At 41.0% G+C, this 24790-nt stretch overlaps 1 protein-coding gene across 2 annotated transcripts in view; it reads left to right on the forward strand.

The window, feature by feature from the left end:
- Positions 1-22372, forward strand: part of HMGA2 (high mobility group AT-hook 2) — a 130961-nt gene extending 108589 nt beyond the window's left edge. Inside the window, exons 4-5 of one of the 2 annotated variants that reach the window (XM_032493350.1) lie at positions 7852-7884; positions 19270-22372. In XM_032493350.1, coding sequence (XP_032349241.1) covers positions 7852-7884; positions 19270-19317 — 81 coding nt within the window. In that variant the 3' untranslated portion in view covers positions 19318-22372. The remainder of the gene's footprint in view (positions 1-7851; positions 7885-19269) is intronic. The other variant, XM_032493351.1, reaches the window with a different exon arrangement.
- The last annotated feature ends 2418 nt before the right edge of the window (positions 22373-24790 follow it).

The raw sequence follows: 24790 nt of genomic DNA on the forward strand, positions 1-24790 counted from the left end.
AGATTTCTTGTATTTCTTTTTCTTCAACAAACTTATCTCGACTTTCTCATTTTCCCTATTAAAGGGAAAAGAGTCAGCTCTTCTTTCTTATGATATCCTCTTCTATCTTTGATGAGCAGGCCTCTCTACACTTAAGATTACATCAAACATAGGAAAAAACAAATCTAAAATTGCACGTTGCACTCTTAATATCTGTTTCCTTATTTGTCTCCCCCATTAGACTCTAGGATCCTTGAGACCAGGAAACTTTTTCTTACTCATTTTGTACACCCAGTCCCCATACAGTTCATCAAATATCAACTTGAATCTGATGAGCCAGTGAATAATTTCATCAGGTCAAATTGTAGAAGGAACTGATCAGGACACAGATTTTTTTAAGGATTCCCCATTGATCTTTCTCCTCCATTCTGAAGGTGTCTGAAAGGCACCAGAAGGAAGGCAAAAACTCCAAAGTATTGGCCCCCAAATCTGTTTTCACGAGAACTGCTATGGCTCGTTGCCATCTACACACAGGCTGATGTTAATAAACACAAACCAGAGCAGATTGTGACTCTCCTCATCCTTGAACAGATTAAACAAGGCCAGCTGCAGCGAGGGCACTTCGCTATAATAATCCAATAAATGCTTTTGAAATGATGCTTACTTTTGTCTTTTGCATTAAGTCCAAGAGTAAAGCCAAGTAGAGGAGAAAATAAAGAACACCACCCCTTCCCCCCTATTACCAAGCAGAAATTCCAGAGATTTTGCCAAAACTCCCCATAGATTTATCACTTGTTAGGAGACTTTGTACAGAGAACTACAAAATCCCCTTTGCACTATAAGGGCCAGATGTTACTGTCAGATTGTAACCATTCGGGGTTACATGTGTGTACACACGTTGCACAGTCATCTCTAAGTGCACACAGGAGGGGCAAGACAAAGAAATTGTAACCCAACTCAGGCTTTTTCTAAGCTGGAGAAAAACTGCCACTAACTACTTACTTGCGGTGGACGGTTTCTTCTCTTCACCGAGGCTTCCCACCACTAGGGGACGGGATCATTCTCAACCGAGGAAGCCGCTGAAACAGGAAGACCTCCAGCCTGATAAGAGTGGTATACACAATGGAGTGGGATTTGTATAGCTACAGTCAGACACACGATCCTAATTCCCCAAAACATTCCTTAGGTAAGTCAAGTAATTTCTTGAGCACTTGGTATTAGAGAGGACCCTGAACTCAACTTTCCTATATTGGTGTCACTGAGAGTTGACCATTCATTTTTAAATTGAACTAGAAGTCACAGTTTTCATATAAAGCTTTCTTGAATAATCACCAAGAATTGTTATTTGCCAGTTATTCTATCCAGTTTCCATGATGAGGTCGAGTTCAGAAGGGCTTGGAGTGGGTATGAGAACTTAGCTAGATGGTCACAAAGGCAGCCAGGGTGCTTCGGAAGAAAGGCTGCAGAATGAGAACCCCGGAACTTCACGCCTGGGAAAGTCAAATTCCTCCTCTCACCAGAGTCTGGCAGCCTTTGGTAAAATAAATGGGAGAGTCAGGACTCGAGATGGAAAGTGGTAAGCAGAGAGATTGAGTGCAGGATCTAGGTGCACAGAAGGCACAAACATCTGTTGGCTAACACAGCCTAATGACAAAAATCATGAAAATTACACAGCCTGCATTAGCAAGAATGGCCACCTTTCCTTGATTCTATTAGGTTAAACCATATGAAATTGTTGCTCTTTGACTGGTTTTGACTGACAAAAACTCAGGTTCGTATGGTTCAGCCTAACAGGATAAGCCACACTGAGTGATTGCTGTGAAGATGCTCTGACTCCAAGTATCCTGGTGATACGGCTCGGACAGAGGATCTGCACCTAGAGATCAGAGACATTCACCTGACGTTCCCCAGAGCGCTCAGTGTTCTGTTGAGGGGCCTCAGGGATCTCCTGGGAAGACAGGGAGTGGGTTGGAGTGGAGGCCAGGCAGAAGTGCCACCTTGCCTGCGTCCTATTGTAGGATTCCACAGAGACCGGATTTGCAAGAGAAGAGGGAGAGGTTCTTACGTGTTTTTAAAAAATGGTTCAAAACCTCTAGAGCATAAAGTTCATTTTCTAAAAGGGCCAAATATAGAAGCTTGACATTCTGGAATATCAACGTTTTAAACCTGTAATCCTGAGCACTGTGAGCAAGTGTGTAGATCACATCGTTTCATGAAACTCAAGGAAGAATTTTCCTTCCTGATGGAGGTCGCCTCCCTCCAGTTGGGCTAATGTCCTGTTCCAAAATATATATGTATATTCAGAACAGCACTGTGAAGTTTCAGAGAGTGAAAGCATCTTTCTCAACACACACATGAAAGTAAATCTCGGTGAATGGTTATACACAGAGAGAAAGGTCATCGTTTGAGACTTTAAACTACTTAGGACAAAGGGTCAAAAGGGATATTGTTCAAACCACATGACAGAAAGAATTCCTGTCCGTGTGTGCACCACGTGGTGTCCAGTTGCTGCTGGCCTTCATGGTTCATGGCCATATTTGGAGAGTTTCTGTAGAGGCTGGACAGTTACATGTCTAGAATTTGAGCTGTGTCTACTTATTTGATACTTTTGGCTATAAATGACTAATTGATTTGGTTCAGAAAGCATTTGAGGTAATTGAGCAACAGGCTGATTTATTTTCTCCAAATTTTCTCCAAAAGGTGGGGATAAATTCATCAGTCCTTTCAGGCAGAAGATGAATCTGGTCGCTTTTGTGTGAATACAAACGTAATTATGGGCCCTCGTAGTTTGATGTGCTGGCTTAGGCCAGAAAGAACTCTTGGAAGTTTAAAAACAAGTATCTTTTTAGCAGGATAGCATATTTAATTAAAAACTTTAAATAACTGAGCTTATCCTGTGAGCGGTTATTTTATGAGACGCGAAAGCCCCCTAAAAGGTAACTTTCATTTCGAAATGAGAAATAAGAAGTAATGTTTTAGGGGCCCTTCACGTCTCACAAAAGAAATGAGGGTTTTCAAATTCTTTTCTAGTAAACACCTTGGGGATGTGTCTTGTCTTATACTGCCAAGAGAATGAAAAACAGTCTACATGAAAAAAGGTCATGCCAGGAAACAGAAGTCCCTCTTGACTGAGCAAGGGTCTTATGACTTTAAAAACCAAGTGGGCAAAACTGCCTATTACTGGATGGCAAAAAAACCAAGACTGTTAATTAGATTAAAAGTCTACTGCTTACATAAAACTAAGAGACCCATCTGCACAGAAATCAAGGGAAGGGCTATTTTCTTTCAAAGATCAACTTCAGGCCCCTTGCATAGTGACCATCCTTACTTTTCTATACATTGTACTTCAATTTTTTAAAACTTAAGTCCAGGTTAAAGCCTCTTTTCATTCAATGTTTAGATTCGTTTTAAGATGAACAACTCATGTTTAGGTCCCTTGTTATGAAGGGTTTTTCCCCAGTGCCCACTGGAAGAGGTGGCTTAGCTGTCTAGGTAGCAGCTTGAAAATACACAGGCTCCCCGGAACCAGAGGCTGGATTCTCAGAAGGGCTGGGGAGCCTCTTAATTATACTGAGAGAAATTTCCTACACAAATGTTTTCCTACAAAATCCAAAAAACCAAAAAAGTCTGTGGACATTACAAATTTGTTAACTTTTCCCGTTTCATTTGGACAAATACCGGTTTGCTGTATGATCTCAGACATCCAAAACTAGGTCCTTTCCTTTATCACATCCTTTGCACTTTCTTAACATGTGGTGTCCTAAGCTATTTACGTATTTTAACAGTCATATTTATTTGCCTAAAGATTGTATTTTCAGTTTGGCTGAGCTAGTCCAATATAAGTGTTAACCTGTAGGGAACTCTGAAGACCTCGTGGTTAGACAGGGCCCTTTTCCTTTTTTTTTTTTTTTTTTTTTTTTAATTAAAGTGTAGTCAATTTACAACATTGTGTTAATTTCTGGTGTACAGTATAGTGATTCATTTATATATATATATTGCTTTTCATATTCTTTTTCATTATAGGCCAGTACAAGGATACGTTCAGTTGACAGGGTTTTTCTTCACAGTTTTATTTTAACATTATATTAATTCAGAGCACTTCTTCCAAGTCCTTTGTGGTTGATGATGTTCTTTTGTTCTGGGAGGAAGTTCTCTTTCACCCACTGTATTTTAGAAGTTTCAGTGCAAAAGTGGAATCAGAGATTTTCATTACAAGCTATTTGAAAGGTGTAATAACAATCTTACAACATAAGGAACTCAGAATCTCCGTGCACGGAAAGGTTGGCATGCCAGGTGGACAAAGTGTCTAAGCTGTATAAACCCACCATGTGCACAGACTTGCCAGAAACGCAACCATCAGAAGTGTCTAAATAAGCCGCTCGGAGGGCTTTGCTGCCTGTTCAATAGACCGCTCGTTGTGAAACCCATGCCTTTTAAAGGGATGTCCTCAGACCCTCCGCAGCTGATAATGAAGGAAGACTCTCCAAGGGGCGGGAGGGAGCAGATGGACCTTGCGGGCCTGACTCCTGTCCCCTGGGATTCACTTTCTATCCCAGCCTAAGGGCATCAGAGCTGGCCCTGCTGAGGAAACCATCGGCCTTCCCGGGGAGTCTGGGGAGATCCCAAGGGAAAGAGTGAATCTGGGGATGGAAACCAAAGCCATGAAGTACAGCTTCTCCACTTGGATGGAATTGGATTTGCCTTTTTTTTTTTTTTTTTTTTTTCTTCAAAAAAAGGTTGAGAATAGGTTTCCTCACAGCATTATATAGGGGATTTAGAGAACTAGAAGGCCTAGGTTGTTTCAGCTTTAGGAAATGACCTCGGGGAAGTTATTTACATTCCCTCTGCCTTAGTTTCCCTGTGAGCAAATGAAAATAAATAAGGCCTGGGTCCTTCCAATCGCAAAGGGGCAGACGTTAAAAACAGAAAGGATTTGAGCTTCTACGCAGGAAATGCGAGTGCAAAATCTTACTCACTTATGAAGGCGCAGGGGAACAGACTGCTCGAGCACACTGAAGGTTAATGTGCACAGTTGATGTTATCCGGTTCTTCTTCTAAAACTACAGTGGTCAACAGTGTTTTGAATGACAAGAACCCTAAGGGCCAACTGGTTTCTCGGTACCTGAGCTAGCAGATTCCCCAGGGAAGACAAGAGAGTTGGAGTTTGCTTGGTGTCCCCAGAAGAGTTCCAGACCGCAGTTTGTTCCTTCCCTTTTTATGAATGGCAGTAGTATTATGCTTCCGTCTGCATTTTCTACCAAAGCCATTCATAAAAATAAAAACAAAACAAAATAACAACAACAACAACAAAAATGTTCTCCGCACAGTCTGGAGCCACTGGGTGCCAGAGGCTGGGAAAACGTCCAGGCAGCCCTAACCCCGGCCAGCCTTGAAAGGACTCAAGGGTCTGTTTGTCTGGTGGTCTGGGAAGCATGAAGTGCCGTGTGGAAGGGCAGCTGCAGGAGTTCTGTGACACGGACGAGGCCGGGAGCCAGAGCTGGCAGGGTTTCAGACATTGTCTTTCCCCTCATTGAAGTGTCAGGACCTAATTCATGGAAAATTGGGTGAGCTGGCAGCCCTTTCAGAAGATTTCATTGAGCCTCACAGTGGGCAGGAGTCACATGGATTGCGGGCTTCTCGGCCAGAATGGGAGGGGACTTCTGAGCAGCAGGAACCAGTCAGCCTGCGAGAGAGTGTGGGGATTTGAAATGGTGCGGGAGTCAACATGTGTACAGGTGTAATCAGCAGGAGGAAGAGACAGAGAAGAGTGGTCTCTTCTGACCAGTGACTCTTCTGAGATGAATACTCTCTTAGCACACACTTTGGAGTCTGAAGAGACAAGAAGTCCTAATCATTCCTGGCTGGATCCCACCTGGAGAAACATCATCTCCAAACCTGGCCTTTTAGGACATCATCTCCACTGGGATTTAAACTCAAAGGGAAGAACTTTTTTTTTTCAGTAAACAAATGTATTTTGCCATTTCTCTTATTTTTATCCTGTTTATCTAAAAAAAAAAAAAAAAAGCTCTGTTGATTTTTATAAACCGTGTGTATCACAGCAGCAATAAGACATCACACCACCACCGTCACTCTGAGAGGAAGGGAAACGAACAGGAGCTACGCGCCTTCACAGTGCAGGGCATCTACCCTCACCTCTGCGATCCGGGAGAACTGCAGCACTTTTCTTTCACTTGTACGGCAAAAGCACGTCACTGCCCACACCGGAGCGGTTCAGTTGTATTCGCAAATCTCAGCGATGTGTAGACAGAATAAATAAGGCTGATATTCAGACATGAGACATGAGAGAGAGTACTGGAAGTAATCCATTAAGAACCTGGGGCTTCAGATCCACCTTTTATGACACCAAAGAATAATTTAAATAGTTTTCTAAGACTTTGAATATTGGAAAATCAGGTTAAGCTGGGTCGACAAAAAGTTTCCTCAGATGTTTCACTCCGAAGAGGGGAGTTTTGCTCCACATACAGAATTAGATAGAGATGACACAGAGAAAACAAAGTAGCCTGCAAATGGTACCATCAAGAAAGTTAACAAACCCACAGAATGGGAAAAAATATTATAAATCAGATTCTGACAAGGGACTTCTATCTAGAACACATAAAAGAACTCTTATAACTCAGTAATGAAAAGACAAATTTTGAAATTGGCAAAAGATTTGAATAGACATTTCTCTAAAGAAGATATACGAATGGCCAGGAAGTACATGAAAAGATGCTCAACACCCTTGGCCATTCAGGATATTCAAACCACAGTGACATTCACCTTCACACCCAGTAGGACGCCGATCATTAAAAAGACAGACAAAAATAAGTACTGTCATGTATGGGGAGAAACTGGAACCTTCGTACGTTGCTGGTGGCAGTGTAAAATGGTGAGGCTGCTTTGGAAAACTGTCTGGCAGCTCCTCAAAAAGTTTAACATAGAGTTAACCTCTATGACCCAGAAATTCCACTCCCAGCTATATAACTAAGAGAAATGAAAACATGTACACACTGAAACTTATATATGAATGTTCATAGCAGCATTATTCACGATAGCCAAAAGTTGGAAATAATCCAAATGACCATGAACTGATGGATGAATGGATAAGCAAAACATAGATAGCATATCCATACAATGACATACATACAATGGCAATAAAAAGGTATGAACCACCGATGCACCCTATCACGTGGATGATCCTAGAAAACATTGTGTTAAGTGAAAAAAGTCAGATACAAAAGGCTATATATTGTATGATTCCATTTACGTGAAATGTCCAGAAGAGGCAAATTTGTAGAGACAAAGTAGATTAGTGATGTGTTAGGGACAGGAGGTTGGCTGGGCAGGCAGGAGGAAACGGGGAGTGGGTGATGATGGGTACAGGGTTTCTTTTGCAAGAGGTGGAAACGTTCTAAAATTAGATTGTGGTGATGTTTTTACTACTCTTTGAAGATACTAAAAAACTTTGATGTGTATGCTTCATACAAGTGAATTTTATGGCATACATCTCAATAAAGATGGGTTTTTAAAACCTAAATATTAACTCATAAGGCACTTTCACTTCTTAAGATTTGTGGCATGCAAGCTAAAAACAAAGTGAATAGAATAGCAAGTTTATTTTGATGTAACTGGTATGTATCGCAGACCTTAATTTGGACTTGTTTTAATTAACTTAACGTGTACTGTTTTTCCTAAACATGCAGAGATCATGAATACACATCCTTTAACCTTCGATAAACCATTTGAACCTTGAAATTTTCGTCTTTACTTTGCAGACAAGTGTCTACATTTAAAACATGTATACTTAATTATTTTCATTGTGTGTGTTTCCTTTTAAAATATAACGGTTCTTTTTCTTTCTTTCTTTCTTAGCCACAACAAGTCGTTCAGAAGAAGCCTGCTCAGGTAAGAGGTGGTCATTACAATGTTTTTCTCCTAATTAATATAAAAAGTAAAGTGAAAAAATACATATAACCCCAAATTAAACCTTTAATTCGTATTTTTCTAGTTTTGATGATGTCAGCATTGGTGTTCTTGAAAACTGTGTCCTTCAGGCACAGTCAAAAATACATAGTCTGAGAGCGAGTCTTTAAAAACCCTAAAAGATCAAGGCCTGAAGTGTACAGAGCAAACAGAAATACTTTAAAAAAAACAAATCCTTTTAGTGCCTCATATAAAACATCTTATCATGTGTCTTGCCCACTCTTAAACATCACATTTTGTCCTTTCCGCCTAACTCTCCATATTCCGTTGACTTGATACGGGACTTATTAGCTGCAAAATATATCATGATTCATGACTGGAAACACATCTGTGTGTTGACTTATTCCATAATATTTGATGATCCCAAAATACCCTCAAAGAAGGCTGGGAAATTGGCAGATTAAGTTATACTAACTTTGCTGTTGTTGAACCCTCGGGTCTCACGTCAGTGGCTGAGTCACAGCAGCTCAAGTCTTTGGCAGCATCAAAATTAGGAACCAGTTTTATTTCTCTTGTTCCTGATGCCTGGAGTTCCTTGTCCCAACTATAATCTATACAGAAAAGCCTAAGAATCATCCTTATTGAGGACGTATATCTCAAAGGAAAAAAAAAAACCTTAAGAATAAATTAACCACGATTGCCAAATACATGAGCTTCATTGGAGTATAAACATGTCTTGCTGGTCTCCCTTCCTGGGTTGAAAGAGATGCCCGGAAGACCTAAGGTATTCTGCAGAACCTGCTGGAGTAAGTTCTTACGCAGTGCCATGGGTTACCAAGTTCTTTGTAGACTTTCATAAAATTTAAATTACCCATGGGATCTTTTCACCAAAGGTCTCTAAAACTGTACCCTGCACCCTGCTATTTTGGGACAGGGTTGCCTTGCCTGGGAAAGACCTTCCAGACAATCTTATGTGTCTACTGTTCTTTACAAATGCTGCTCCTAACAGTATTGAAGCTTCTAAACAGATGTAAGTATACAGGGGAAGTATATCTGAATAATTACACATGTGCTGTAAGTAGAATTAAAACAGTTTCCACAAAAAAAAAAAATCAAAATCAGAGCTGTTCCTTTTCCTAAAAGTCAAGAGTGGTGCGGAGCACACAAAAATAAGTACACGGTGTTTGAGTGTTTCTAAGCAATATTAACAAAACAAAATATAAACAAAAACTTGACATTTTTAAGTAGGAGATCCCAAATATATTTAGCTTCTTGTCCTTCATCAGTAAGAAAATCAAAAGAAAATGAATTTATAATTCTGTGCATTTGGGTCAAAGGATACTGCAGTGTTCACTGTTGCATCATGGGCTGTGCACAATAGATTAATAACTATATGTGGCCTGTTAACAACTTTGATTCAGTCTCTGTTCTTGGTGTTGTAGGGAAGATAAGGTGAATAAAAACTCAGTCACTGCATCTGAGAAATGTGTAATCTAGTTCAGAGGTTCTTAACCTTGGCCGCATATTAGAATCCCATAGAGATTATAATTATATATTTCTCACCATGTATATGCCATATACATTTGACCTTTGAACAACATGGGTTTGAACTGCAATGGTCAACTTACACTCAGATTTTTTTTTTCAATAAATACTGCAATTCTGCATGATCCACAGCCCTTGTGAGCCAATTGTGAGCATCTCTTTCAAATTCTATGTTTTGTGATGTCAAGTAGGTAACCTGAGATCTACTATGGTGGGCGGACTTACACCATGAAAATTGACCAATACACAAATCAGGACTTTTTTTTACTGGAGAGCAAATTGTTGAACACTCACCTGCACACCACTAGCCCCACCCTTCAGTGATTCCGATTATTTGGTCTGGAAACCCAAGCATTAGTATATTTATGAACTCCCCAAGTGATTCCAGTGTAGAGACAGGGATGAAGATACTTGGTGAACACACATGAGAAGACATTCGAACATTTGTTGAGCAAATGACCATAGAATGTCAAGCCACATGAGGCACACAGGGGATGACAGACGGATGGGTGGAATGGTATGTGTTACTTAAGGGGAGGAACCTGGTAGGAGTTTTAATTTTGTTGTTATTGTTGTTTAGCTGCAGAAGGGAAAATGAAGACATAAATTAGGGAAAGAAAGGAAGATATTATAGATGAGGTGAATGGCATATTCAAAAGTAAAGAGGCAGAAACAGATAAATCATAGGTGGGTATTATCAATGCGGCTAAAACTGACTACAAATTGGGCAGTAATACACCAAGAAATGATGTAAGTGACATCGTATGGGTTTTTTTCCCCAAGAGAATCAGGAATATCAAAGAAACCACAGATGGACTGGGTTGGTCCTCACTGATCAGTCTGGCTGTCTTACAGCCCCTGCTCCAGATTTGCCCTTGAAAGGAGAGCTCAGATTCAGAAAAGAGAACATGAGCTCATTGGGCTTCCTCATCTATATTGTCTGAGGATACAGTGATGAATTATATAAACATGGGGACTACACGGAAGTTCATGGAGGATAATGTAAATTTTACACTGCATTCAAAAGAATCTCTTCCTTTTCCATCTGTTTCTTTCAAAATACCCTCCCAGATGGCTTTTCCATGTGGCAGTCTGGATTAACTCAGACTCGTATCCTTTCTTCATCAACACTACTTTGAGGGGTTACATTCAGATCCTGTTGTGAGGTGGTGAAAAGTTGAGCACAATTAAATATTCTACATCTAGAGAAAAAGGCTCAGCCGTGTGTAAGGAGACCCAAGTTTTGCTTTCTGGCCCCATCCGTGGGTGAATGCACTTCATCTCTCTGCTCCCTATGCATCCATCTATGAACTGGGATAACAGCAGTGCATCTTCCTTTATTCCCAAGAACATTTTGAGAAACTTGTAATTGTATAAATCCCAGGGAGTATTATTACATTCTGACTTCTTTTTGGATGCTGGGTTTTTTATTTCCTGAGATACACATTCTCAAAAATTTTAGAATTTTAATTAGTTCAAAACTTACCTTTTTGACCTCAAGTGTTTTCACTGCATCTTTTAAAAATAAGGGTTGTTCTGAACTAAGGGGAAATTTTATGGTAATTGCTACATCCTGTCATTAGGACTAAAGCAGTCAGAATCACCTGGCTTGTATGTATGTCACATGTAGATGGAATTAGAAAGACTCTATTATAAAGTATCCTAATGCCATCAAATTCCAAAACCTCCTCAGAGCTTCAAGAATTCCACCTCTTGAAACTGGGTGACAGAGCGGCACAATTCCTTCTAAGGAGACATTCAGAATTATGATAAATCTCAGAAGTTAGATGTGCGCTTGTGTTTGTGTGTAGAAGTGCACGTGTCTAGAGAGGAATAAAAATTTAAGGGAAATCCTACTGCAGGGGTTTGTGTTTGGGAAGTCCACCAGGTGCCATTAGCTGCAAACCTCGAGTGTATCTCATAATCCTAGTGGGAAAAGTTCATAGTGTTTTAAAAATCTAAAGGGGAAAATCTGCAATATTCACATTAACTTTTCTTAAATTCCAAAACCAGTGAAAACAAAGCTTGCTAGAGAACGCTATTTTCATTTAGAGTGATAAAATAAGAGATTAGCTATTTCCGAGTTTCTTAGCAAGTTGAAGCAGTTGGCTTCTCAGCCACGTGGATTACAGTGTCAGCTTTAGTAGGAAGGTGGCAGGTTTGGTTCATGCTGTTGTTGTTTTTATAAAAGAAACACCATAACATACCAGATGATTATTATTGATCCAGGAGGCTTTGTTTCTCAGGATTTTATTTTGATAAGAATAAATCTCACTCCATCTCCGACTTCTAGAAAGGTTTTGCCGGTTTGTTAGATTATCTTATTGTTTCTTGACTCGCCCCTTCCAAGGCTTTCGGCTGAGATTAGAAGTTAGTCCTTACATATAATGCAGACGTTTTTTTTCTCACCTGAGCCTTACCCAAAGAAAGGGTAAAAATGGGTTTTGAAAATCCTAAATTCTCCTTCCTTTCAACCCAGTTTCCCCATTGCTGTACAGCCGTGGCGAGGCACACCTCTAGCAATTAAGACAGGTAGAAACCTGCTCCTCTTCAACTTCCCAATGAGAGAACTGGAAAGTTTTCAGTTTCTAAAAGACTGGAAACAAAGCTTTCTGTTTCGAAATAGAGCTTTTACCTGTGAGTAACATCTTCTGTGGGTAGTGTGTATCAGGGCAAAAAATCTCAGTAAGCCTTGGTTATCATGGGATTTCCCCCCCTTTAAAAAAAAAAGAAAAAGAAAAGAGAAGTTGAATGTTTTTACAGAGACTTCAAGGGCAGTTTTAAGGATGTTTACATTTCAGACAACCTAAACATTGTTTGGAGCAAAATGAGAGATTTCATTTGGGGACAAGCAGGTTGATGAATTGCAGTCAGCGTCTTGTTCTCAAAGAAGGCATTTTTACTGGGGGCTTTTAGTCTGGACATACAAAGGAGGAAGGTGGAAGGAGGAAGAAGGGAGAGTTCTCACTCTAACACTCATCTTTTACGTGGTATCTTGGCCAACGCAGTAAACAGTTCATCATAAATCACACTTGCAAAAAAGAGTCACTCTACTCACTCAAGGGAGTGCAGTGATTTATACCGCTTCAGTCATAAAGAATACTGATTTATTTGTTTTCCAGCGTAGGCTCTTTCAAGCTGGTAAAATGTTTTGTGGGCCAGTAAATGTTTGGTACCAACTGGCAAAGCATGAAGAATTACATCGAAGCCCGCCCAGAGTGGGACTGTTTTGTTGCATAGGAAATGCTTTTTGATTTCACCCCTGACCTCTGACATTGCAAAGGTCAAGGGAAAAGGGGAGAGCCAAGCAGAAAGCCGCATTTACCCCTTAGAATAAGTAGCTCCAGGGCAGCACAGGGTAGGGCAAAGGATCATATCAAAATGATGATTAGCTGTAAACATATGACGTCATTAGCTTAGTTGTAATAAAGGAATATTGGCAGGACGAAGTCAGCTGTTTCTTGGGGGGTTTTTTTTGTTTGGTTTTTTTTTTTAAGTATGACTGTCTAACTCTGCGGTGCAGTCTGTGGATCAGGCTAAAGATAAAATGGCCGTATCTGCCTCCTTTTCTGTGCATCCTAAAGAATGCTTTTCCTCTGAATTTTGATGTGCATTGGATAAAAACCAGTTATTTGTTTAATATGTAAGCTTTCTTCTTATACAAACTTGCTGACCCAAATTAATGTGAATAAATAGTAACTGGCTTTACAACATGGTCTTTCTCAGAAAATCCTTAATGTTTGAATAGAAATATGTTGCTTTGTCCAAGAAGCTCTCTTTACATTCAGGGAGTGTTTGCTGGATGCTGAAATGTCTATTGAAGAATTATTTGTTAACTTACTATTATTATTGATACTTTCATAATCTTATTCAAAAGTCCTATGTCAGGATAATGAAAAACGTTTGGTGCAATAGTGATTAAAATTCAGAAGTATTCTGTTCCCTGGCAACAAATACAAGTTGTGAAAACTTTTATACACATGGAAAACAAAGAGGAAAGTTTTCGCCCGATCTCTGCCATCAACAAACTCATGTGGAATATAACTATTAAGCAGCCTTTAACCTGTCCATTTTTAAAGACAACTCTGCATAAAAATAAGAACATTCCTCAGCAATTTTGGAAATGTTGAAATAAATTTCCTTCTTCTGAGTGCTTGCTTCATGCAAAAATCCTTTTGCTGCATCTTTAGCTATTTTTTTTTTAAACATGAGGCTCCTTCAATACAAACTGGAACTGGCATGGAAAATTGAGCAAGCTTGTGATCCCCAGAAATCGTGACTTACAGGATCCTGAAACTTGCAACTAGTTTATACGTAAAATGAATTCCCTAACTGAAAAATGCGACTCCCTTCTGAAGACATTTTTAAATAGCCTTTCATCCCAAGAAAGAAATTCATAGTATCCCAGGGCTGAATGTTACCTCTGTTTGCGGTCTTTTCAGCGATGGAACTCTGAACAGAGGCACGGACGAGACGAACAGGAGAGTATTTTACAAACCTAAGAGGTCTTATTTTGTTTCCTCTGGGAGGCATTGTTAATAATAGGGTTTCTCTCCTTCTTTCTCACCCATCTATCACAGGTAAAGAAACAAACAGAGAATGAGGCGCTACAATTAATCATCGCAGCTCCACACTGTAGTCATACAGGATTTTTACTTGTTTTTCAAAGTTTTCCCATTTGGTCGTCACATCTTTTTTTCTCACATCCTGCCTGGCAGCTCGATGGGTATTATCATTACTGGTCTGACACAGTGGGAATAAGGTACAAGTTACCTACCCATTAACGCCAGGGTTGGTGCCTGGGGTTAATCACATCCAGGATCAACCTTCTTTACTCTAAACATACCCCAGTAAGACCTTAGAACTGGCTTTATGAAGTGGATGAAACACATTCAGTGTGGATGCTTGTATATTTTATATACATAAAACTAAAAAAAAAATTGTTTTAATTACCAGGTACAAATACCGTAAATACCCGAAGAAAACCTCCTTTTGGAAAACATACTTCCCTCCTAGCATTTCCGCCAGAATCCCTTACACTTACCAGATGACAGAGTTTATCTGTGTTTCACTGAACATGTTCTTTTTTAATGTGATATAAAGTTTTCCTAGTTGGAGGAAATAATCACTTTCCATTAAGTTAAACAGCCCCAGTCCATTTTAAATTAAAAATATCTGACCGAGAAATAGAAAAACTCAGCATTGTGGTCTTGCGGGTCGCTTAACGGCAGATGGTACTTGCAAACTTGGTTTCTGGTGATTGCTGCTGAGGAGGAGAGCCCATTACTTCTGTCCTGATGGGGCTGCTCGAGATGTTCTTGAACGTGAAACCTTCTTGAGTGTGTCATCCCAAGTTCTTAAAGAATTGAACATACTCAGATGACATAAAAGAATGTTATTAAACTATAACTACTCTTTCTAGATTACCAGGTATGTCTGGGGTTTGGGGGTTTTTGTGTTTGTTTTTGTTTTTGTTTTGGCAAGATGGCTTAAATTACAAATGTATTTGTAGCCTGCAGCTTTTTATAATAAAAGAGTTGCAGAATTCTTTGCAACCAAGGGGGAAAAAACAAGGATGTGTTAAAGCAGACATGGACTCCAGTGACTTTGCACTCCTTCCTACACACAAAGAGGGGCCTCGTGGTGACAGCTCTCCTAAAGTTTGCAGGGAGAGTATTTCCATTTCTCAGTTCCATTTGGAATCCACTGGTCTCCTTCCCACTGCAGACCTGCTGTTTAGTCTGCATCTGAAAATTAAACCCAGAGTTTCAGCTCTCGCATTAAGTACTGAATCTTCCTCCAGAGCACACCCTCACCCAAGTGACAAGATCTGTGATTAAACTCTTAAGACATTGAAAAATTCCATCCAGCATTAGGGGCTCAGGGTGGCTATTGGGATGTCTTCTTTCTCCTTTTGAGACCAGTTAGCAGACCTGTACCCAAAGGCATATGCCATGTGCACGGTGCTGAACCAAATTAAGAGAATAGGGGTATGTGCAAACTGTATTTCTAGGTTTTAGTGGGGGTTTTTTTTTCCCCAAGTGTAAAGAAGGCAATGACAGAGTTACACTTATTAAATTCCCTTTTTTAGAAAAACTGAGGCAAAATGAGTGCAGTTTTCCAAGAGTTTCATAATAAAAATATAGTTCTCCAACTCTGCCCACTCTCTTTTTCCTCCCTTGAGTTTTCTGCCAAAAAATCCGCATGCTCGCCCCGGTGTGGTGCGGCCTCAGCTGTGTTTGTAAGTAAGGTAACCGAGTGAATGGCTGGGGGCTGTTCAGTGTTTAGAGGCCTTCGTGGCTGGTGCTCATAAAAATGTCACTGTGCACTTTCACTTTGAAAAGTCCTTTTATCCTTCATTCCTGAAGCCCCATTCCAACAGTAAGCCTCCTCAACCAGACCGCAGCTCCTTGGCCTTCCCACCTTGCCAACCAGCCCCTAATGAGATGTGTAGAATGCTTGGCTACAGTCTTTCAATCTCCTTCTTGCCTCAGAGCTGCTCTTGGGGGGGCTACCCAAGCTCCAAGGTCCTGCCATATGCTGCAAGCATGAAGCAATTTAAGTATCTCAAGTTGCAAGCTAATGTCTACGGTAAAGGGCAGTGTCTTCTAAGTTACTGAGGAGGACTGAGTCTCAGGGGTCCCCACCTACGACACTGCTATGAAAATTAGATTCCTGGGGGACATCAGAACCAGCTGCCTGTTCCGTACGTTGCCGGTTCTGTCCACTCCTTGCATCACAGGAGGGCCCTGTGTGAGGCCTGGTCAGACGTGACACTTGGGGCAGCTGAACATGGGTTTTCTGACTCCCATCTTCATGTATCATAATACCGCTAGCTCCCAGGAGGGAAAGCAAGAACTATTCTCTCCCAGCCTTATCTTGCAATCTACTTTTAAGTCACCTGCCCTGCCCCAATTCAGTAAATGAATTGTGGAACCAAAAAAAAAAAAAAATTATGAGGATTTTTCTTCTCTTAATTACCCGTACCCTTTGGTCACAGCAACCACACATGTAGCAAAAGGCCAAGTCACTGGAAAGGTAAGAACTGGGGTTTGCAGAGATGAGAGGTGCCATGCACCCCGCCAACATCATCCACTTGGCAGCCATGCCCTCCTTTGGAGGGTGGCCAGTCAGGGCTCTGCCTAGAAGAGAGAGCACTCCACGAATCAGACATTTGAGAAAACCATCATTCGGAGCACGTGAGAGCCACATGGCCTCCAAAAGTTCGGCAGAATGAGGCTCCCCCCGCACCCCGACATCCCAGTTATGTACCCAGTACCAAGAGGCAGCTCCTGGAGGCATTTCAAGGTCAATGGAAAGATACCTTAATAAAGCAGCTCTCCACATTGTATTAAGAACTGCTAAGCAAAGGAAACAATACAAGGCTGAGGGACCGTCATTTTCAGCTGAGTTGTGTCTGAGGGATTTGCATAAACCACTTCCATATCGGGAGCTTCAAAGGCTCCAATCAAGCAAAGTTTCTGGGAATGTTTTGAAAAGTTGATCACATTCCATCTACTCCAGGTCTTTTGTAAGTTCACAGCCTGAAAACTCAATTTCCTTCCGGATTCGGAAGTACTTTGGTTTCCAGATAGTCTAGAAAAATCAAGCAGTTAGAAGTAGAATAATTATAGCTTGATCTGGGGGTGGGAAGTGTTTCCAGCTTGCCTGTGTACCATTAATTTGTTAACCAGGAGAAGGAGGAATAAAATATGTCTGCCAGCTTTTATGCTGAGTCTGTTTCAGGGTAGTCACCTATGTCCACACCTCCAGTCATAATGAGAAGTGAGTCTTTGGGGGACGGATGAAGAGCGTATCCACCGAACAGCTTAGTGACTTGCTGGAATTTAAATATTAAGTGAAAAGACAAGGTCATAGGGCAGCTGAACCTTGGCTTGTCTCCCGCACGTCCATCCGTGGCTTTGATCCTGCTACATCCTCCTTTGTGGCCGGGACTCCATAGAGAATCTCAGGGTCATGGCCTGTTGCCTATCAAGAGGTATAAACCTGCTGCTTAAATATGTGAAGCCCGCAGTTTGGGGGTTGGGAGCAGAGGGAAGGTAGCTTCATCCATTCCACATTTCCCACATAACCCAAAGCAGACTAAACAAAACCGGTGTGAAATCTCATGACTTGATGCTGCGGTGGTTATATTTTTTAAGCTGTAATCCATTCATTTGTATGCGTGTTTATTCCCAGGATTTACAGCTCTCTCAGTCTTGAGGTGGGGAAGAGAAGGTTTGAAACCTTTTGCAACGCCTTTGCAGTAAGCAGTGGCCTGTGATTAAAGCCCAGGATAGAGAGTGTGTGTGAGAGAGAGAGATTTTGTGTGTGTGTGTGTGTGTGTGTGTGCGCGCACACATTCATGTGAGCGTGTGAGTGCCCGTTCACGTGGGCTTTTTTCCCTCCCGTTTGCTGCTTTTTCGCAAAAGCGTCACACATGGTAGCATTTAGGAGTTCCTTCACAGCTGAAGTGTTTCAAACACTAATGAATGGAAGTTTGGTCATATAATGCAGACAAGCTTTAAGGCATGCGTTACTGAATGGTATACTGTAGTGACCTGGGAAAGGAAGAGAGATATAAATTGTGTCAGTTAGCCACCCAGACAAAATGAAGCCATGTGGAAAATCAAATCTATTAAAGTATGAAGACTGTTATAAGCTGTGTTAAGCCGGCCATTCTTAAAGTTTGCTGCAGGAGTAAATGTTTACCTCTTCTCCCAGATCTTTTTCACATGCCGTCTTATGAGACCATGTACAGCATTTGATAAAAATCATCCTCTCGCGAAGAACGCTTTTATCAGAAATGTTTATTGTCTCCGCTTTACCACCCATGTCCTGAAAGGTACTGCGCATTTGTTAAATAAGCAAAAGGAAAGAGAACTTTGCAGCTCGAGCCGGTTGCAGAAACCCCCAGCAGATTCCAGAGCCAGAAGGAATCAGAAAAAGGGAAAGAGAATGAATTAGATTTATAGGAAGAGGAGGTCCCGCAAAAAACATATATATTAGATTTTCTCTGCTTGGCCAGCCCACCGTTAAATGTTTGGTCGCTATGGATTTACTATGGAGATTGAGCAGTCCATGCCAAACTTGGCTCATTGTCTCAAAATGTGCTTTAATAAATACAAGGAGGAGGAAATCCATTTGGAAAGGAAGTGAGTAGTCAGCTTTTGCAGCCCTTTCTCAGGCTCACTTCTGCCCTCGCAGTGGTGGCGTTATGGTCGCATATGGGTTCCAGCGCCCATCTGGCTCGGCCCAAAGCCTGGCTCTACTTGCCCTGCCACTTTGGTTGGGTAAGTGCCTTATCGTGTCTTGATTTCCTCACCCGTAAAATGGGAATGGCCACAGCCAGTCCCTAAAAGCACCCAGTAAACACCCTAAAAGCATCAGCTATTATGACCAATATCCACAGGTCGAGCTTTCTTTGCACCTTTGAGGACGGATCCACTTCACTTGATTTGATGGTTTTTTGAAACTGATGACTGGCATGTTGTCGGGAAAATTTCACCCATTTCTCTCTCCCTCTAATTGGCAAGTAAGCTCACACAGGCCTGACATTCTCTGGACCGCAGACAATTGAATTTGCTGACCAGCCGCCATGATGTCAAGCCTTAAGTCAACAGCGCCTAAAGACTGCTCTGGGAAGAAACAACACCTTGATTCCTCAATTACGGTTTAAGAAGCCCTGGGAACCAGGGACTTGCCAATCACCCGCATCCTCTTTTGAAGCTGGCGTAATGTGCTGTGGAAACAGGTCACCTCTGAACTGTGTAGTCAGAACAGCCCACACGATGTAATGGTTGTGCCCTTTGTGTGTTCCAGGAGGAGACTGAAGAGACATCCTCACAAGAGTCTGCGGAAGAGGATTAGGGAGCGCCAACATTCAATTTCTACCTCAGCAGCAGTTGAATCTTTTGAAGGGAGAAGACACTGCAGTGACCACTTACTCTCTGTCGCCATGGTCTTTCCACTTTCATTGGGGTTTGAGGGGAGGGGTGGGGCGGGGGAGGGGCGGGGGTGGGGCGGGAGAAGTCACGTAACCTTAAAAAGGACTATATTAATCACCTTCTTTGTAATCCCTTCACAGTCCCAGGTTTAGTGAAAAACTGCTGTAAACACAGGGGACACAGTTTAACAATGCAACTTTTAATTACTGTTTTCTTCTTCCTTAACCTACTAATAGTTTGTGGATCTGATAAGCCGGAGTGGGTGGGTGAGAAAAACTCTGAATCGGGTTTAGTCAATCACTGCACTGCATCCAAACCAGAAACGTGTCACCCGAGTGTGTGACGTTGGGCATTTCTCTAGGAAAGGCGGGGTGTGGAACGCTGTCCGCCTCCGCCCCCCCCCCCCCCCCCCCCCCCCGCCCGCTCCAGTAGCGCAGCTTCTGTTTAGAACACCAAAGATAGGACTAGCTACTACTCCTCTCTTTTTCGTATAATCTTGTAGACACTTACTTGATGATTTTTTTTTAACTTGTATTTCTAAATGAGACGAAATGCTGATGTATCCTTTCATCCAGCTAACAAACCAGAAAAGGTGATGTTCACTTTTCAAAAAGGGAAGGAAGCAAACTGAGATTGCCAACTCCTTTATTTATGGATGCCACACATATCAGCAGGAGTAATAAATTTACTCATGGCCCTCTTTTTCTTCTTCTTCTTCTTCTTCTTCTTCTTCTTCTTCTTCTTCTTCTTCTTCTTCTTCTTCTTCTTCTTCTTCTTCTTCTTCGTCTTCTTCTTCTTCTTCTTCTTCTTCTCTCTTTTTATTTTTTTTCTTCCAGGAACACTCATCTGGGTAGAATCTACTTCCTACAGAGCCAAATGCCATTTAGCAATAAATCATACTTGTCAGCCTCAACGCATTTTAAGGAACCTAGACAAGTAAAATTATCCTCTTTGTGATTTAATGAAAAGGTCCAACAGGATAATGCATGATGAACTCACCTGGATTATGAGGTGGGAGGAGCGAAATCTAAATTTCTTTTGCTAGAGATACACTACAGTTTAAAGAACCACCACAACAAAAACACAGGCTCTCTGTCTCTCTCTGTCTCTCTCTCTCTCCATTGTGTATCAGTTTCCGTGAAAGACCTAAATACCACTTACCTCAAATGAAGCTTATGTGTTACTTCAAGTAATACATTTTGACATAGGGTGGTTGGCTGAGGTGTTTGACTTTGACTTCAGCTCACCATCTCTTCATTCAAACTGCACTTTTAGCCAGAGATGCAATACATCCCCACTGCTCAATACTACCTCTGAATATTACAATGAATTTACAGTTTAGTACTTTTTACATGCTGCTATACACAAGCAATGCAAGAAAAAACACATAATGGGTAGGCGACGCTGCTCGCCTACGGTCCTTTTTGTACACTTAATTACAGTTAAAGAAGCAGTCTCCTTACTTACTGTGTTTCAGCATGGCTATGTATTTTTCTATGGTTTTTTTTTATTATTAAAATTTTACAAATACTTGTTTCAGCTTCTCTGCTAGATTTTCTACATTAACTTGAATATTTTTTGTTAACCGAGTCGCTCCTAGGTTCTTAAGGATCATTGTCCTCCATCACACTACACATCACACAAAATTTGACTGTTATGTTTAAATGTTACCCTCCAAGTTTGTACCTCACATGACTTGTTTAAGGAAATGGACTAATTGACTTGCAAATACCTACCTCCAGACTTCAAAAGGAATGAACTTGTTTCTCGCAGCCTTCATTTTTGTCAATGTTTGAAATAGTTCAGACTGCAGCTAGCCCGCATCAAAACTATTTTTGTAAAAGGCTTTTGATAGAAAGGAACATGTTTTTACATACTTTTTGCAAATGAATAAAGAACATAAAGCCAACCTTCAAAGAAACTTGAAGCTTTGTAGGTGAGATGCAACAAGCTCAGCTTTTGCATGATGCAATCAAAAATGTGTGTTTTGAAGATTAGTTGAATATGAGAAAATGCTTGACAAATATTTTCATGTACTTTACACAAATGTGATTTTTGTAATATGTCTCAACCAGATTTATTTTAAACGCTTCTTATGTAGAGTTTTTATTCCTTTCTCTCCTAGTGAGTGTGCTGACTTTTTAACATGGTATTATCAACTGGGCCAAGAGGTAGCTTCTCATGACCGCTTGTGTCAGTCTGGCTTGTAGTTCTGATGCCAAATGAAACTCAAAACCATCTCTCTTCCAGCCGCTTCAGGGAGGTAGTTTCAAAGGCCACATGCCTCTCTGAGACTGGCGGATCGCTCACTGTTATGAATCACCAAAGGAGCTATGGAGAGAATTAAAACTCAACCTTACTGTTAACTGTGCATTAAATAAGCAAACAAACAGTGCCTCATAAAAATGAAAGTCCCATTCCATAGCTTGGCTTGGGCACTTTTGAAACCTCACTGGCCAGCTCATAAAACTGCAGCAGTTGCTCTTGTTGTACAAACTCGGAGCACCCAGCAGTTTCCATCTCTGATGAAGTTACTCTTTTGTTTCCTATACGTTGTACAATCAAAACACACTACTACCTCTTAAGCCCCAGTATACCTCATTTTTCATACTGAAAAAAAAAAGCTTGTGGCCAATGGAACAGTAAGAACATCATAAAATTTTTATATATATAGTTTATTTTTGTGGGAGATAAATTTTATAGGACTGTTCTTTGCTGTTGTTGGTCTCAGCTAAGTAAGACTGGACATTTAACTTTTCTACCATTTCTGCAAGTTAGGTATGTTTGCAGGAGAAAAGTATCAAGACGTTTAACTGCAGTTGACTTTCCCCCTGTTTTCTTTGAGTGTCTTCTAACTTTGTTCTTCATGTAGAGTTGCTGTCTATGATTGTACTTTGAATCGCTTGCTTGTTGAAAATATTTCTCTAGTGGATTATCACTGTCTGTTCTGCACAATAAACATAACAGCCTCTGTGATCCCCATGTGTTTTGATTCCTACTCTTTGTCATGACGCCATTAAATGAGTAATAAAGTTTGGTCAAAACAGGTCAAGGAGAGAGACGTTCACAAATCATTTTGTTGCAACTCCTGCCTATTGTGCACCTACACCTCTCTACACACTGACATTAAGCTTTAAAGTACAGCCGCCCCTCTGCGGGTTCCGAATTTGCGGATTCAGCCAACCACGGATCCCTGAGAGCTGGCTGTTTTAAGTCATTTTATGAAAGGGCCTGGAACGTCCTCAGATTTTGGTATTGGCACGGGGTTCCAGAACAATGCCCCATGGATACTGAGGGAAGACAGTATCATACTTGTTACATCAAGTGCCCTAAATTCACCTTTCACAGTCTGACATTTAACTCTACAAAGATGACCTTAGAAGAAATGTCAAGGAAGAACAGGCGAGAGTTTAAAACTAGACCGTTCCACGTCAGGCCTGTGTGTACGAAGTTTGTAAGGGGAGTAACTGACACATCAGTTACCTCTGAATTAACATCTGTAGAGGTCTGACTGTGTGGTGAAAAGAGTAAGAAATGAAAGGCATACAGTGTCAACTGGATAGGAATATTTTCATTCTATAAAAACCATAAACAGTCAGAATTACTCCACCAAGTTCAAGATCATCTTTACGCCTCTGCTGCCGATCTTGAATAAATCCAGGATTTTTAAAAGCTAAATCCTCTGGGTTGTGCTGCCACCTTTGTCACTGAAACCCTCTTTGTTTAGTTTCTTAGGAAGGACTTGCTCATTTTAAGACATCTCCTGTCAGGAAATTTATTGTCAAGTGTGCTACTTCGTTCGTGCATTCATTTCTTTTCACAGCCTATATATTTTGTGAGTGCCTATTTTGTGCTTAAGCCCCAGACCAGGAGGCCTTTCAAAATATTATCTCCTTGGGAGAAAAATCATGCAGGTGCAGAAATACAGGCAGCATATGAAAAGAACCAAGTCAATTGTTCAGGCAACAAGTTGCAAGAATTTAGAGGCGGGAAAGCCATTTCCTGCTGGGGTGGATTGTTAGTTCAGCCTAATAATAGACGGGCCAAATGCCTTTAATATAACCCATATTTAGCTCTTCGTTTTTATTAATAGAGAAAAGCACATAAGAAGAAATTACTTCCTGAAAATGAAAATAAACAAGCTAAGAGAGAATCTTTGGCTTGAAAAAGAAAGAGTAAGAAAGGACATATTACGTCCAGAACAGGGTAAGTAGACAGACAGGGTAACAATTTTACCATATTTTGGAGTGGATGCTCACTAAACGATCTCTGAATGAGGTTTTCTTCCATTTATTTTTAGAAAAGTTAAAGGATTGTTTTCACACAATAAGGAGTACATGTGGGACAATTATTATGGGAAGAAATCTCTTATGTTTAAACCTAAGTTCATCTTACATTTAAATCTAGGTTCAAGGAGGGTGTCCAAAACACTCAGCCAATGCATTCAAATAACAGAGGAGCCTCTTAAGATGTTCTGGGTATGATTTGGGGCAATAAAGGTAAATGAGATGTCATCCCTGTCTACAGAAAGCCAAAACTTCTCATGAGGGAGCCGGACTTGAGGGAGAGCTGTGTAAACAGAACCTCACTGAGTTACCCTGAAAGTGGCTGGAGGCATCCTGAACGCTGCCAGTCTGAGACAAATCGCAGGTCCTCTCACAAAAGGGCTGTAAGTGCCACCAGCGGAGAGGGATCCTGGAGCTGCAGGGACAGTGTGGCTTAGCCAAGGGCTAGGGGTACTCAACTCTGGTGAATTCTGGAATGGTAAGTGGTTTGGGTGTCTGGGTAATAAGAAAAACAGTACTACAGAATGAAAAACATTCTCGTCAGTGGGCCGTGATGCAAGCTGAGACTGCAGATTAGTGAATGAAACCTCAGAAAAGGAAAACAGTAAGAAGCCTGAGAATAGACACAAGGCAGCATGTAATCTGCCCTAATCCTAGATTCAGCATACATTCCTGGAAACCCGCAGTAACAACATTTGGGGTAGGGAGATAAATTGGGAGTTCAGAATTTGCAGATACTAACTACTATGTATAAAATAAACAACAAGGTCCTACTGTAGAGCACAGAGAACTATATTCAATACCTTGTAATAGCCAATAATGAAAAAGAATATGAAAAGGAATACATATATGTATAACCGAATCACTATGCTGTACACCAGAAATTAACAGAACATTGTAAACCAACTATTCTTCAACAAAAAAAGAGAAAATGCTTCAGTACCAGAACCTAGATGGGGTGGGGCGGGTACCTACCCAGGAAGAAACTTGCTACTGGAGGAAAATGGTAGATGCCCTTCTGGCCCTAATGGTCTGCTTCCTCTGAGAACCCAGAGAGGTGGGAGGAAAGAGGGGTCCCGTAACAGACGGCCACAACTTCTCCCTGAACAC

The sequence above is a fragment of the Camelus ferus genome, chromosome 12 (genome assembly GCF_009834535.1).
Source record: "Camelus ferus isolate YT-003-E chromosome 12, BCGSAC_Cfer_1.0, whole genome shotgun sequence".
Lineage (NCBI taxonomy): Eukaryota > Metazoa > Chordata > Mammalia > Artiodactyla > Camelidae > Camelus > Camelus ferus.